This window comes from Pristiophorus japonicus, chromosome 15, assembly GCF_044704955.1.
Source record: "Pristiophorus japonicus isolate sPriJap1 chromosome 15, sPriJap1.hap1, whole genome shotgun sequence".
Taxonomy (NCBI): domain Eukaryota; kingdom Metazoa; phylum Chordata; class Chondrichthyes; family Pristiophoridae; genus Pristiophorus; species Pristiophorus japonicus.
In genome coordinates, this window is record NC_091991.1 from 185,600,384 (window position 1) to 185,614,999 (window position 14,616).

The 14,616-nt window shown below is 44.7% G+C and overlaps 1 protein-coding gene across 3 annotated transcripts in view; it reads right to left on the bottom strand.

The window, feature by feature from the left end:
* Positions 1-14,616, bottom strand: part of unkl (unk like zinc finger) — a 159,833-nt gene that overhangs the window by 87,981 nt on the left and 57,236 nt on the right. The window contains exon 2 of one of the 3 annotated variants that reach the window (XM_070901479.1): positions 13,105-13,182. The exons of the other annotated variants lie outside the window; for them this stretch is intronic. Within the exon in view, the coding sequence (XP_070757580.1) occupies positions 13,105-13,154 (50 nt within the window). The 5' untranslated portion in view covers positions 13,155-13,182. The remainder of the gene's footprint in view (positions 1-13,104; positions 13,183-14,616) is intronic. 3 annotated transcript variants of the gene reach the window in all.

Genomic DNA, 14,616 nt, shown 5'->3' on the forward strand with positions numbered 1-14,616 from the left:
GAATTGACCCCCAACATCCACGTCAGCGGGGGGAGGGGAGAATTGACCCCCAATGTCCACGTCAGCGGGGGGAGGGGAGAATTGACCCCCAACATCCACGTCAGCGGGGGGAGGGGAGAATTGACCCCCAACATCCACGTCAGCGGGGGGAGGGGAGAATTGACCCCCAACATCCACGTCAGCGGGGGGAGGGGAGAATTGACCCCCAACATCCACGTCAGCGGGGGGAGGGAAGGGGAGAATTCCTGATTGTAACTATTCTTTATGGGAAGAAGTTCTTCCTGATTTCATTCCTGAATAGTCTGGCTCAAATTTTAAGATTAAGTTTGTTCAGGATTACCCAGCTGAGGAAATAGTTTATCTGTCCTATCGAATTCCTTAATCAATTGGATATAATGCCTTGCATGCCCTGAGGATGGCCCAAAGTACATGATAATCAATGAATTACTGTTCAATTGCAAGAGAATACAAGCAAAGTTTATGCAGGCTGTCCTCAATTTAACCCCTTAAGTCCAAGTATCATGCTGGTGACTCTGCACTGTACTCCCTCCAAGGCCAATATATCCTTCCCGAGATGCGGTGCCCAGATCTGAACCCAGGGGTGAGGTCTGACCAAAACACGATATAACTGAAGCATAACTTTCTTCCCTTTATATTGCAACCCACTTGAGAGGTAGGCCAAGATTCCATGAGCCTTTTTGATTGGTTTTGGTATCAGTCTACTAGCTGTTGGAAAATACTCTTTCTTGGATCCAAAGTTGATGACCTCGCACGTCCCCACATCGAACTCCATGTGATGCAGTTTTGCACACTCTTAATCTGTCGGTGTCCCTTTCTAACTTCCTGCTCCAATCTACACAATTTATTGTACCCCCTAATTTAGTGTCATCTGCAAACTTGAATATAAAACTCTATGCCCTCATCCAAACCGTTGATAAATATGGTGAAAAAAAGTTAAGTCCCCACGACAGATCCCTCAGGAACACCTCTCATCACATCCCACCAATCAGAGAATGCTCCCTTTCTCCTACCTCGCAATCAAATTCCAACCCATGTCGCAAGATTGCTTCCAATTCAGTGTTTCCATGTTTGCTGATAATTCCTTGTGCAGAACTGTGAATGCTTTCTGGCGTTCCATATAGACAACATCCATTGACACTCCCTTATCCTACAATTTACAATATACATTAATGATTTAGACGAAGGAATTGAGTGTAATATCTCCAAGTTTTCAGATGACACTAAGCTGGGGGCAGTGAGAGTTGTCAGGGGGACGCTAAGAGGCTGCAGGGTGACTTGGACAGGTTAGGTGAGTGGGCAAATGCATGGCAGATGCAGTATAATGTGGATAAATGTGAGGTTATTCACTTTGGGGACAAAAACACGAAGGCAGATTATCTGAATGGTGACAGATTAGGAAAAGGGGAGGTGCAACGAGACCTGGGTGTCATGGTACATCAGTCATTGAAAGTTGGCATACAGGTACAGCAGGCGGTGAAGGCGGCAAATGGCATGTTGGCCTTCATAGCGAGGGGATTTGAGTATAGGAGCAGGGAGGTCTTACTGCAGTTGCACAGGGCCTTGGTGAGGCCTCACCTTAAATATTGTGTTCCGTTTTGGTGGTCTCATCTGAGGAAGGACGTTCTTGTTATTGAGAGTGCAGCGAAGGTTCACCAGACTGATTCCTGGGATGGCAGGACTGACATAAGAAAGACTGGATCGACTAGGCTTATATTCACTGGAATTTAGAAGAATGAGAGGGGATCTCATAGAAACATATAAATTCGGATGGGATTGGACAGATTAGATGCAGGAAGAGTGTCCCCGATGTTGGGGAAGTCCAGAACCAGGGGTCACAATCTAAGGATAAGGGGTAAGCCATTTAGGACCGAGATGAGGAGAAACTTGTTCAATCAGAATTGTGAACCTGTGGAATTCTCTACCACAGAAAGTTGTTGAGGCCAGTTCGTTAGATATATTCAAAAGGGAGTTAGATGTGGCCCTTACGGCTAAAGGGATCAAGGGGTATGGAGAGAAAGCAGGAAGTTGCAAGATCAGCCATGATGATATTGAATGGTGATGCAGGCTCGAAGGGCTGAATGGCCTACTCCTCCACCTACTTTCTATGTTAGTGACCTCCTCAAAAAATTCAACTCAATGAGTCTAGCTTTTCACCATTTAGAAAGTACCCTGTTCTATCCTTTTTAGGTCCAAAGTGAATGACCTCTCACTTACCTACATTGAAATCTATTTGCCACAGTTTTGCTCACTTAATCTATTAACATCTCATGATTTTATGCTTCCATCTACACTGCTTACAATGTCGTCTACCTTTATATTAAGTTATCTTGTTACAGTACAAAGGCAGCTAAGTACAGATCAGCCCTGATCTAACTGAATAGTGGAACTGGTTAGAGGGGCTGAAAGGCCTCCTCCTGTTCCGAAGCAAGAGAGCTCTCCCTCTGAAAGCTGGCAGGCTGAGAAGTGAGCCCATTCTTACATTTTCTGTCATCATTGCTTCCTTGTACGAAACTGGCCAAGAGTTTGGGAAGGTCTCAGCCCAAGTGGCCCGATTGCAAACTGTGCAAGTAGCAGATCTGCACATGCAGTTGTCCCGTTGCTAAACTCCCCACGGTATAAAAAGGGCAAACAATAGCAGAGAATCTTTCCAATGGAAGTAATTCTGTATCAATGCATTAGAGATGAAAGGGTGAGGCCACCCACTGTGCCACCCAGTTCCCCACCACAAATGTATTTTTCCATAACAAAATGCAATAGACCTACACAAGCCACCCCTATCGTTTTTTTGCTCCCACTTTCAGCTGGTTCTGACATACCTTTGCTGCTAACTATAAATCATTGTGAAAAAGGCCACGTAATGAAATCAATGAACTTGACAATTCTTTAATGTTACCACCAGTGGCACTGCAGATTACAAGATTGCTTGTAACCTTCTTCCATCCCTATGTTTGTGTCAGCATTTCAACTTTCACACTGGGTATACAGTGACTATGCCAGTTGGCTGGAACAGAGGGATGGCAACAGCACCTCAGAAGTTTATATAAACTGCAAGTTTCCAGCAACCTCAGCTCCGTGTACTCGAAGTAAGAGGATACAGCATTAAATTCTACGTGGCATGACATTTTCACTATGGTGAATGCAGGCCACATGACAATTTTATGCTACTTTGACAGCACTTCTGAAAATATCACATCACTAGATTCTTATTCATACAAGCAGTGTGGCTGGTTGAAAGAATTTCTTTATAATATGAGTTACCCTACATATTTGAAGTTGCAGATTTTCTTCTGCGCTGTTAAGTCACATGCTATGGTTGGGAAAGTTTGAGCGGGCCTGCAAAACAGCTGGGTGATAATGATTGATAGGTAAGATAGATACCATACACTACTTTATCTACAGTGAAGCTACCCAGATAGGTTTTAAATGTGGTTTATTTCTTGGATTTTGAATGTAATACAGCTGTGTGATTGAAAAGGAAGAATGTTAGGGCAATCTTTCTCTCCTTTCAATTTCAAATCAGCTCTTTCTCTCTACTTCTAAAGCCCAACTCCAGGATTAGAGCATGTAACTTTGGCTGACACTTCAGTGCAGTACTGAGGGAGTGTTGCACGGTCATGAATACCCATCTTTTTGATGAGGCATCAGCCCAATGGACCAGTGACACGATTCAAAGAGCAGGGTGTTCTCCTGGTGCTCTGGTCAAGATTCTTCCCTCAACCATCAGCACCAAAAACAGACGAACAGATTCATTCATTTGAATTTGAGATTTTCGTTCACGCAAACTGGCTGCTGATATTGCCTACATACAAGTTACTGCACTTCAACAGTAAGTCATTGATTATCATGCACTTTGGGCTATCCTGAGACATGAAAGGAGTTATATCAATGCAAGTTCTTTCTTTCCTACTGCCCACTCCAGGGCCTGCTCTCACTACAATCCTGCCATTGCGTACCATGCCAAAAGGAGATTTTATCAATAACATTGTAAAGATTTTTAAAGGTCTGAGTATGTTTATAATATGGTCCTTAATCCACTTGGAACATCCTGGACTTGCATGCAACAGCAACTGGTTATAAAATATACGGCAAATGTATCCCGGCCTCCACTTCACCCACCCCCCCATCCCACCCTGTGCATCCTCAAAGCTCTGGTGACCACCCGAAAGGTTAATTCATTTTGCAGTAAGATACAGTCACAGCCTAATGAAAACATAAATTAAACTGACCAACATTAACTTTTAGGAAATTCCAATTCAATTTACAAAAAAACAGCCCATTTAAATCGTTCATTCATTCAGGAATTCAATGTAAAAACAATAGCTGCAGGGAGTTTACAAAACATGCATTAAACTTCTGAATTGTCCTGTACGTTGGATAAAATGTTGCAGTCCGCCATTTAGTGCATCAGCCATTAAGAAAACCAGTCATTAAAGTTGGATCAGGAATTCCACTCCGTATGGTCCAGAAACAGTCCATGGGATATACAGCCCAGAAACAGGCCACTGGCCCAAAGAGTCCATGCCGGTGTTTATGCTCCACTCAAGCCTCCTCCTCTCTTTCCTCACAGAAACATAGAAAATAGGTGCAGGAGTAGGCCATTCGTCCCTTCGAGCCTGCACCGCCATTCAATGAGTTCATGGCTGAACATGCAACTTCAGTACCCCATTCCCGCTTTCTCGCCATACCCCTTGATCTCCCTAGTAGTAAGGGCTACATCGAACTATTATTTGAATATATTTAGTGAATTGGCCTCAACAACTTTCTGTGGTAGAGAATTCCACAGGTTCACCACTCTCTGGGTGAAGAAGTTTCTCCTCATCTCGGTCCTAAATGGCTTACCCCTTATCCTTAGACTGTGACCCCTGGTTCTGGACTTCCCCAACATTGGGAACATTCTTCCTGCATCTAACCTGTCTAAACCTGTCAGAATTTTAAACATTCTATGAGGTCCCCTCTCATTCTTCTGAACTCCAGTGAATACAAACCCAGTTGATCCAGTCTTTCTTGATATGTCAGTCCCTCCATCCCGGGAATCAGTCTGGTGAACCTTCGCTGCACTCCCTCAATAGCAAGAATGTCCTTCCTCAAGTTAGGAGACCAAAACTGTACACAATACTCCAGGTGTGGCCTCACCAATGCCCTGTACAACTGTAGTAACACCTCCCTGCCCCTGTACTCAAATCCCCTCGCTATGAAGGCCAACATGCCATTTGCTTTCTTAACTGCCTGCTGTATCTGCATGCCAACCTTCAATGACTGATGTACCATGATACCCAGATCTCGTTGCACCTCTCCCTTTTCCTAATCTGTCACCATTCAGATAATAGTCTGTCTCTCTGTTTTTACCACCAAAGTGGATAACCTCACATTTATCCACATTATACTTCATCTGCCATGCATTTGCCCACTCACCTAACCTAACCTATCCAAGTCACTCTGCAGCCTCATAGCATCCTCCTCGCAGCTCACACTGCCACCCAACTTAGTGTCATCCGCAAATTTGGAGATACTACATTTAATCCCCTCGCCTAAATCATTAATGTACAATGTAAACAGCTGGGGCCCCAGCACAGAACCTTGGCGGGACCCCACTAGTCACTGCCTGCCATTCTGAAAAGTACCCATTTACTCCTACTCTTTGCTTCCTGTCTGACAACCAGTTCTCAATCCATGTCAGCACACTACCCCCAATCCCATGTGCTTTAACTTTGCACATTAATCTCTTGTGTGGATCTTGTCGAAAGCCTTCTGAAAGTCCAAATACACCACATCAACTGGTTCTCCCTTGTCCACTCTACTGGAAACATTCTCAAAAAATTCCAGAAGATTTGTCAAGCATGATTTCCCAAGCATGATTTCCCTTTCACAAATCCATGCTGACTTGGACCTATCATGTCACCTCTTTCCAAATGCGTTGCTATGATATCCTTAATAATTGATTCCACCATTTTACCTACTAATGAGGTCAGGCTGACCAGTCTATAATTCCGTTTTCTCTCTCCCTCCTTTTTTAAAAAGTGGGGTTACATTGGCTACCCTCCACTCCATAGGAACTGATCCAGAGTCAATGGAATGTTGGAAAATGACCGTCAATGCATCCGCTATTTCCAAGGCCACCTCCTTAAGTATTCTGGGATGCAGTCCATCAGGCCCTGGGGATTTATCGGCCTTCAATCCCATCAATTTCCCCAACACAATTTCCCGACTAATAAGGATTTCTCTCAGTTCCTCCTTCTTACTAGACCCTCTGACCCCTTTTATATCCGGAAGGTTGTTTGTGTCCTCCTTAGTGAATATCGAACCAAAGTACTTGTTCAATTGGTCCGCCATTTCTTTGTTCCCCGTTATGACTTCCCCTGATTCTGACTGCAGGGGACCCAAGTTTGTCTTTACTAACCTTTTTCTCTTTACATATCTATAGAAGCTTTTGCAGTTCGTATTAATGTTTCCTGCAAGCTTCCTCTCATACTCTATTTTCCCTGCCCTAATCTGCTGAGTTCTAAATTTCTCCCAGTCCCCGGCTTCGCTGCTATTTATGGCCAATTTGTATGCCACTTCCTTGGCTTTAATACTATCCCCGATTTCCATTGATAGCCACGGTTGAACCACCTTCGCTTTTTTATTTTTATGCCAGACAGGGATGTACAATTGTTGTAGTTCATCCATGCAGTCTCCAAATGTCTGCCATTGCCCATCCACTGTCAACCCCTTAAGTATCATTCGCCAATCTATCCTAGCCAATTAACGCCTCATACCTTCAAAGTTACCCTTCTTTAAGTTCTGGACCATGGTCTCTGAATTAACTGTTTCATTCTCCATCCAAATGTAGAATTCCATTATGGTCACTCTTCCCCAAGGGGCCTCGCACAACGAGATTGCTAATTAATCCTCTCTCATTACACAACACTCAGTCTAAGATGGCCTCTCCCCTAGTTGGTTCCTCGACATATTGGTCTAGAAAACCATCCCTTATGCACTCCAGGAAATCCTCCACCGTATTGCTTCCAGTTTGGTTAGCCCAATCTATGTGCATATTAAAGTCACCCATGATAACTGCTGCACCTTTATTGCATGCACCCCTAATTTCCTGTTTGATGCCCTCCCCAACATCACGACTACTGTTTGGAGGTCTGTACACAACTCCCACTAACGTTTTTTGCCCTTTGATGTTCTGCAGCTCTACCCATATAGGGCCCAAGTTTCCACACGATAAAAAACGGGCACCCCTCCGAGCTGGGCACCCATTTTTCGCGCCACAAAGTGCGCCTAAAAAACCCTCCGTATTCTCCACCTCCCTGCAGGTCCTCTGGCCCTCGGCGCGGCGCAGCAGGAGCTGTTGGGTGCGGAGCTGGAACCCTGCGCCGAAAACAGTGCCGGGAGCTCTGCACATGCGCGCTACAGTGGGCACGCAAGTGCAGTAGCTCCAGGCGCCGAACTGTGTGGGAGGGGCCCGAAGCACGCAGCCCCTAGTCCTGGCCCAATGGCCTCACTGGGGCTGCGTGAATAAGGCTCCTCCCACGGCCAGCTCCTGCTTCCTGCCGACTCCCGCTCCCCCCCCCCCCCCCCGACCGGGCCGGACCCGACTCGACCCACCTGTCGTTGCTGCTCCTGCTTCCCCGCCGCCCCCCCCCACTGACCGGACTGGATCCGACCCGATCTCTCTCTCTCTCCCCCCCCCCCCCCCTCTCTCTCTCTCTCTCCCTCTCCCCCCCCCCCGCCCCGCCCTCCTCCTCCTCTCTCTCGCTCTCGCCCCCCCCCCCCCCTCCCTCTCCTCCTCTCTCTCGCCCCCTTTCTTTCTCTCTCTCTCTCCCCAACGCCACCTACCTCTCGGGCCCGGCCCGTTCAGCCTTTGGTCCCGACGGCAAACCGCTTCCTAAAGGCCTGCCAGAAGAACTTTCACACAGGTAGGAAGATGGTTTATTTAATCTTTTCTTAGAAATGTTTATTCAGGTTGGATTTATTTGTATAAGTATAACTAAGGATTTATTGTAGAATTTAATGACTTCCCTTCTTCCCCCTCCCCCCCACACTCCCCACCTCGTTCTGGACGCCTAATTTGTAACCTGCACCTGATTTTTTAATGTGTAGACAAGGTTTTTTCAGTTCTACAAAAATCTTCACTTGCTCCATTCTAACTTAGTTTGGAGTACGTTTTCACTGTGGAAACTTTGAAATCAGGCGTCAGTGGCCAGACACGCCCACTTTTGAAGAAAAAATTCTGTTCCAACGTAGAACTGTTCTACCTGACTAGAACTGCAGAAAAAAAAAATGTGGAGAATTGCGATTTCTAAGATACTCCGTTCTCCACCAGTTGCTCCTAAAAATCAGGCACAAATCATGTGGAAACTTGGGCCCATAGATTCCACATCATCCAAGCTAATGTCCTTCCTAACTATTGCATTAATCTCCTCTTTAACTCATCTAAATCTGTCAGCATAACCCTCTATTCCCTTCTCCTTCATGAGCTCATCTAGCCTCTCCTTAAATGCATCGATACTATTCGCTTCAACCACTCCCTGTGGTAGCGAGTTCCACATTCTCACCGCTCTCTGGGTAAAGAGGTTGCCCCTGAATTCCCCAATTGATTTCTTGGTGACTATTTTATATTGATGGCCTCTAGTTTTTCTCTTCCCCCTCAAGTGGAAACATTCTCTCTGTGCCTACTCTATCAAAATCTTGCCCGCTCATCCTTTCCTGATAGGTATCATCCATGTAAATCTTTGTTATACTTACTCCAGTGCCTCTATCCTTTTAATAATATGGCAACCAGAACTGTACACAATACTCCCAAGTGTGGTCCAAGGTTTGATACACGTTTAGCATAACTTATCTACTTTTTAAAATTCTATACCTCAAGAAATAAACCCAATTGTTTGATTTGTTTGTGTTGTGGCCTATTGACCTGTGTCACAACTTTTAGTGATGCGTGCACTTGTATTCCCAGACTCCTTTGCTCCTCTACCCCAGTTAGATTCATATTTTGCAAGTAATCGGTGACCTCTTTTCTTGCCAAAATGTAATACCTCTCACTTATCTATGTTGAAATTCATTAGCCAATTATATGCCCATTCTGCAAATTTATTAATGTCTTCTTGCAATTTATTGCAGTCCTCCTCAGGGTTGACCATCCCTCCCAACTTGGTGTCATCAGCAAATTTAGAAATTGTTTGATTCCAAAGTCTAAATCGCCAATATAAATTGTGAACAGCAATGGTCCCAGCACTGATCTGAGAACCCACTTCCTACCTTTTGCCACTCTGAATAGCTACCCTTTACCCCTACCCTCTGCTTTGTCTTGCAGCCAGCTAGCTATCCATTCTGCTACTTGTCCTCCAACTACTCATGCTCTGATATTAGTCTATTTTGTGGTATCATCTCAAATGCCTTTTAGAAATCTAGATATATTACATCTACCACATTACCCTTGTCTACACTCTCCGTTACCTCTTCAAAAGAATTTAATGAGGTTGGTCAAGCAAGACTTTGGAAATCTTGAGTGCAGAAATGTATAGCTGGATCAGAAATATGTTTTGATCTGGTATGCATGTATGTGGAGTCAATTGTGCGAGATACATATAAATATATAGATATAGGGCGAGGGAGAGGCGGCGGGCGAGGCAGGGAGAGAGAGGGGGGGGGCAGGGAGAGAGAGGGGCAGAGTGAGAGAGAGAGAGAGAGAGAGAGAGAGAGAGAGAGAGAGAGAGAGAGAGAGAGAGAGAGAGAGAGAGAGAGAGAGGCACTGAGAGAGCGAGAGAGAGGGGCAGAGAGCGAGAGCGAGAGAGAGAGAGAGAGAGGCAGAGAGAGAGAATATAAGAACATAAGAATTAGGAACAGCAGTCGGCCATCTAGCCCCTAGAGCCTGCTCCGCCATTCAACAAGATCATGGCTGATCTGGCCGTGGACTCAGCTCCACTTACCCGCCCGCTCCCCGTAACCCTTAATTCCCTTATTGGTTAAAAATCTATCTATCTGTGACTTGAATACATTCAATGAGCTAGCCTCAACTGCTTCCTTGGGCAGAGAATTCCACAGATTCACAACCCTCTGGGAGAAGAAATTCCTTCTCAACTCGGTTTTAAATTGGCTCCCCTGTATTTTGAGGCTGTGCCCCCTAGTTCTATTCTCCCCGACCAGTGGAAACAACCTCTCTCTCTCTATCTTGTCTATCCCTTTCATTATTTTAAATGTTTCTCTAAGATCATCCCTCATCCTCCTGAACTCCAACGAGTAAAGACCCAGTCTACTCAATCTATCATCATAAGGTAACCCCCTCATCTCCGGAATCAGCCTAGTGAATCGTCTCTGTACCCACTCCAAAGCCAGTATATCCTTCCTTAAGTAAGGTGACCAAAACTGCACGCAGTACTCCAGGTGCGGCCTCACCAATACCCTATACAGTTGCAGCAGGGCCTCCCTGCTTTTGTACTCCATCCCTCTCGCAATGAAGGCCAACAGTCCATTCGCCTTCCTGATTACCTGCTGCACCTGCAAACTTTTCTATAGTGTAATGGTCATCATGTTCGTCTCACACACGAAAGGTACCCGGTTCGAGCCTGGGAAGAATCATCCCTAAAAGAGTTTCATGCACAAGGACCCCCAGGTCCCTCTGCACCGCAGCATGTTGTAATTTCTCCCCATTCAAATAATATTCCCTTTTACTGTTTCCCCTCCCCCCCCCCCCCCCCCCCCAAGGTGGATGACCTCACACTTTCCGACATTGTATTCCATCTGCCAAACCTTAGCCCATTCGCTTAACCTATCCAAATCTCTTTGCAGCCTCTCCGTGTCCTCGACACAACCCGCTTTCCCACTAATCTTTGTGTCATGTGCAAATTTTGTTACACTACACTCTGTCCCCTCTTCCAGGTCATCTATGTATATTGTAAACAGTTGTGGTCCCAACACCGATCCCTGTGGCACACCACTAACCACCGATTTCCAACCCGAAAAAGGACCCATTTATCCCGACTCTCTGCTTTCTGTTCGCCAGAGGCAGAGAGAGAGAGGCAGAGGCAGAGAGAGAGAGAGAGAAAAAACCGTCGCGTGCTTGAGGTGGCGAGGGAGGAGAAAGAACAGTAAATAAAGCCCCAAAGTGCTGACTCAGCAGCAGGCCTCCCACAGATCTTAACACACACATTCTACCAACACATCGAAAACAAAATGTTACCTATTTGTCGTTCTTCATATCAATTTTAGTCAAACAACTTTCCAGACACTTCTTTTTTCAGCTTGCATGTGCCAATGGCAACATGTCTAGAGGTCTGTTATTCTGGTCAAACCTCTTTACTCACAATCTCCAAACTATTCTCTTCTCCCTTAAGAATTAAAGAATTCCTAGCTTTTCCGCTAAATTTCAGTTTTATTGTTTAAAATGTTTTTTTTGTTAGGGCGGGGAGGGGTGGGGAAAGAGAGAGAGAAGGAAGAGAAGAATCTGTGGTCCCCATGAACAATGCCATGGATAATTCTTACGAAATCAATGAAATGTTCCTACAATTGATTAATTATTTTCTGGCTAATAAGTGCTCCTGGACATAAAATACACATTCCAGAAACAGAATATTGTGGCAAGAGTCAAGGATCGTTCAAAAGGATTGGGGCTCAGCATCCATTTCCTCATTCATTTCTATTTGGGGGATTTTTGTAAAGGCACTCTATAAATGCAAATTGCTGGTGTTGAAACAGTTACAGTTTTCATTCCGTACTAAAACACAACACATTTTTAAAAATTTTAAAACGTTAGATACGCGGCTTCTCTGTGTTTTTCATCCCACTCTCTCGACAGGAGCCGACAGCTTTACATTTTACAAAAAAAGTAGATTAAAGTTAAACGAAAATTGATGTTGGAAACACACACACGTTGTCTGTATCTGAAAGAGAAAAGACAGGTCTGGTTTGAAACTTTATTTCAATCAGTTCTGATGTCAGATAAAGGTTTTTTCTTTAAATTTAAGTTTTAAAAGCTTAATTTATAAGTTTTGAGTTCTACATCAGCTTTTCTTCTTTCAGCACAATGCAGTGTGTTTGGGCCAGGGCGCCCACACAAGTTGCAATGGGACAAAAAGCAAGGAACCAACTATTGTGAAACCGGATATTTTAAATTTCATGATTCGTACAATTGGACCAAGCGTTCTTTTTAAAGTGTTCCTATTTGAATACGAAGTCTCAAAACCTTTTTTATAATGGGCCACAATCTGCGGAGGGCAATAATGGTGAACTAACAGTGTTCCCCATTATTACCCCGAAAAACTGACTGCAACTTCAGGATGTCGCACATGTGCATCGAAACTGCTCCAGCAGTCAGTAAAACTGATGGAAACTTGGGCTTTTCTTCAGTAATATCGCTGTCAAATACACCATTAAATGTTCGGCCTTACTGGACTCCATATAACTGGGGTATTAACAGTGTATTGACCGCTAAACAAGCATTATGGCCCTGAAAAAATCATTTTAATTTTGTGTTTCCCTGTGTGAGAATTCTGCAATGTGATTGGCTGCCTAGACAGCTCGTTAATGTCACAGCAGAACGCACGAGGGATCCACACTGCACTGAAATCACTTGCGCGTCGAGATTGCGGGATCTTTGTGGGGGTCTCTCTTCAGGGCCAGCGACAAATGCCTTTGCTTCGCCACTGACCACAAATTCCGGGCCAATATTTATTCCCCCATCCTTTTATAGCTTCTGAAGAGACCAACATCTGAAACAAATTACACTCTGTCAGCCTCATTCTTAAAAGCTTTTTGAGACATGCTCACTTCCATGTTGCTTACAAGATCAGGAATAGTTCTGGGCAATGGACAACACTTGCCAGGAGACATCCACCTGCAGCAGGGCAGTCTGGCCCACTGCTAAACTCAGTGTTCCTCACTGACAGCTGTAACTGTATTCTACAACCCTTCTCTTTGTTGCTGCATTTCATATTTACTTATGCTCAAGTCCTGTTATTTTTCCCTGCAGTTACTCCAGCCATTGTTTCAACAGTTTGGGTTTATAAGAGCAATATGGAATAATGGCTGTAGCAGAAGCACGGGTTATGGACAACAGGCTCAAAACTGCACTACCTGGTTTCCTCTTTCTCTGTATACCTTTCTGTGATTTCTTCTTTTCTTTCTCGTATATTTTGAATTGCTTTCATCTCTCCTCACTTTCTTGCTACGTCTCTCCTTTAATTGAAAGAAGGATAACAGTAACATTAGTTTTGTGAGTCCAAGTCTTTCCTTATCTTCTTCTTGTACAATTGCTCACTCTTAACTTAATTCTTTCATCACATCTTTCTCATAAATTTCTCAGATGAATCTATAATGTGCATCACACAGCTTTTGTCTCTTCCCTGGTTTCTGGCATCCATTTTTCTGTCACTCGTTCAGGATTTCCTGCAGAGTCCTGCAATTGCTCTTACTACTCCGCTGAGTCAGTCAAAAATCCCGAGGAAAAAGGCAAATGTGCCTGCAAGCAAAATACTTGGAGTAACCAAAATTTAAAGTCCAATTAAATGTATTGCCCATTATAAACATAACTTAGAACAGATGAATACAGAGGTGTTTTTGAATCGCAGCTTTCAGAGAATGGTTACAGCATGGAAGGCCATTTGGCCCGTCGAGTCTGTGCCGACTCTCAGCTAGTCCCTCGCCCTTTCCTCGTAGCCCTGCAATTTTTTTCCTTCAGATACTTATCCAATTCCCTTTGGAAAAATAAAATCGAGTCTGCTTCCACCACTCTTTCAGGCAGTGCATTCCAGATCCTAACCACTCGCTGTGTAAGAATGTTTTTTCTTATGTCACTTTGGTTCTTCAGCCAATCACCTTAAATCTGTGTCCTCTAATTCTCAACCCTTCCACCAATGGGAACAGTCTCTCTCTCTGGTTGGCAGACAGGAAGCAGAGAGTCAGGATAAACGGGTCCTTTTCAGAATGGCAGGCAGTGACTGTTGGGATGCCGCAGGGCTCAGTGCTGGGACCCCAGCTATTTACAATATACATTAATGATTTAGATAAAGGAATTGAGTGTAATATCTCCAAGTTTGCAGATGACACTAAACTGGGTGGCGGTGAGCTGTGAGGAGGACGCTGAGAGGCTGCAGGGTGACTTGGACAAGTTAGGTGAGTGGGCAAATGCATGGCAGATGCAGTATAATTTGGATAAATGTGAGGTTATCCACCTTGGGGGCAAAAACACGCAGGCAGAATATTATCTGAATGGTGACAGATTAGGAAAAGGGGAGGTGCAACGAGACCTGGGTGTCACAGTATATCAAGTCATTGAAAGCTGGCATACAGGTACAGCAGGCGGTGAAGGCAGCAAATGGTATGTTGGCCTTCATAGCGAGGGGATTTGAGTATAGGAGCAGGGAGGTCTTACTGCAGTTGTACAGGGCCATGGTGAGGCCTCACCTGGAATATTGTGTTCAGTTTTGGTCTCCTAATCGGAGGAAGGACGTTCTTGCTATTGAGGGAGTGCAGCGAAGGTCCACCAGACTGATTCCCGGGATGGCTGGACTGACATAAGGAGAGACTGGGCCTGTATTCATTGGCGTTTAGAAGGATGAGGGGGGATCTTATAGAAACATATAAAATTCTGACGGGACTGGACAGGTTAGA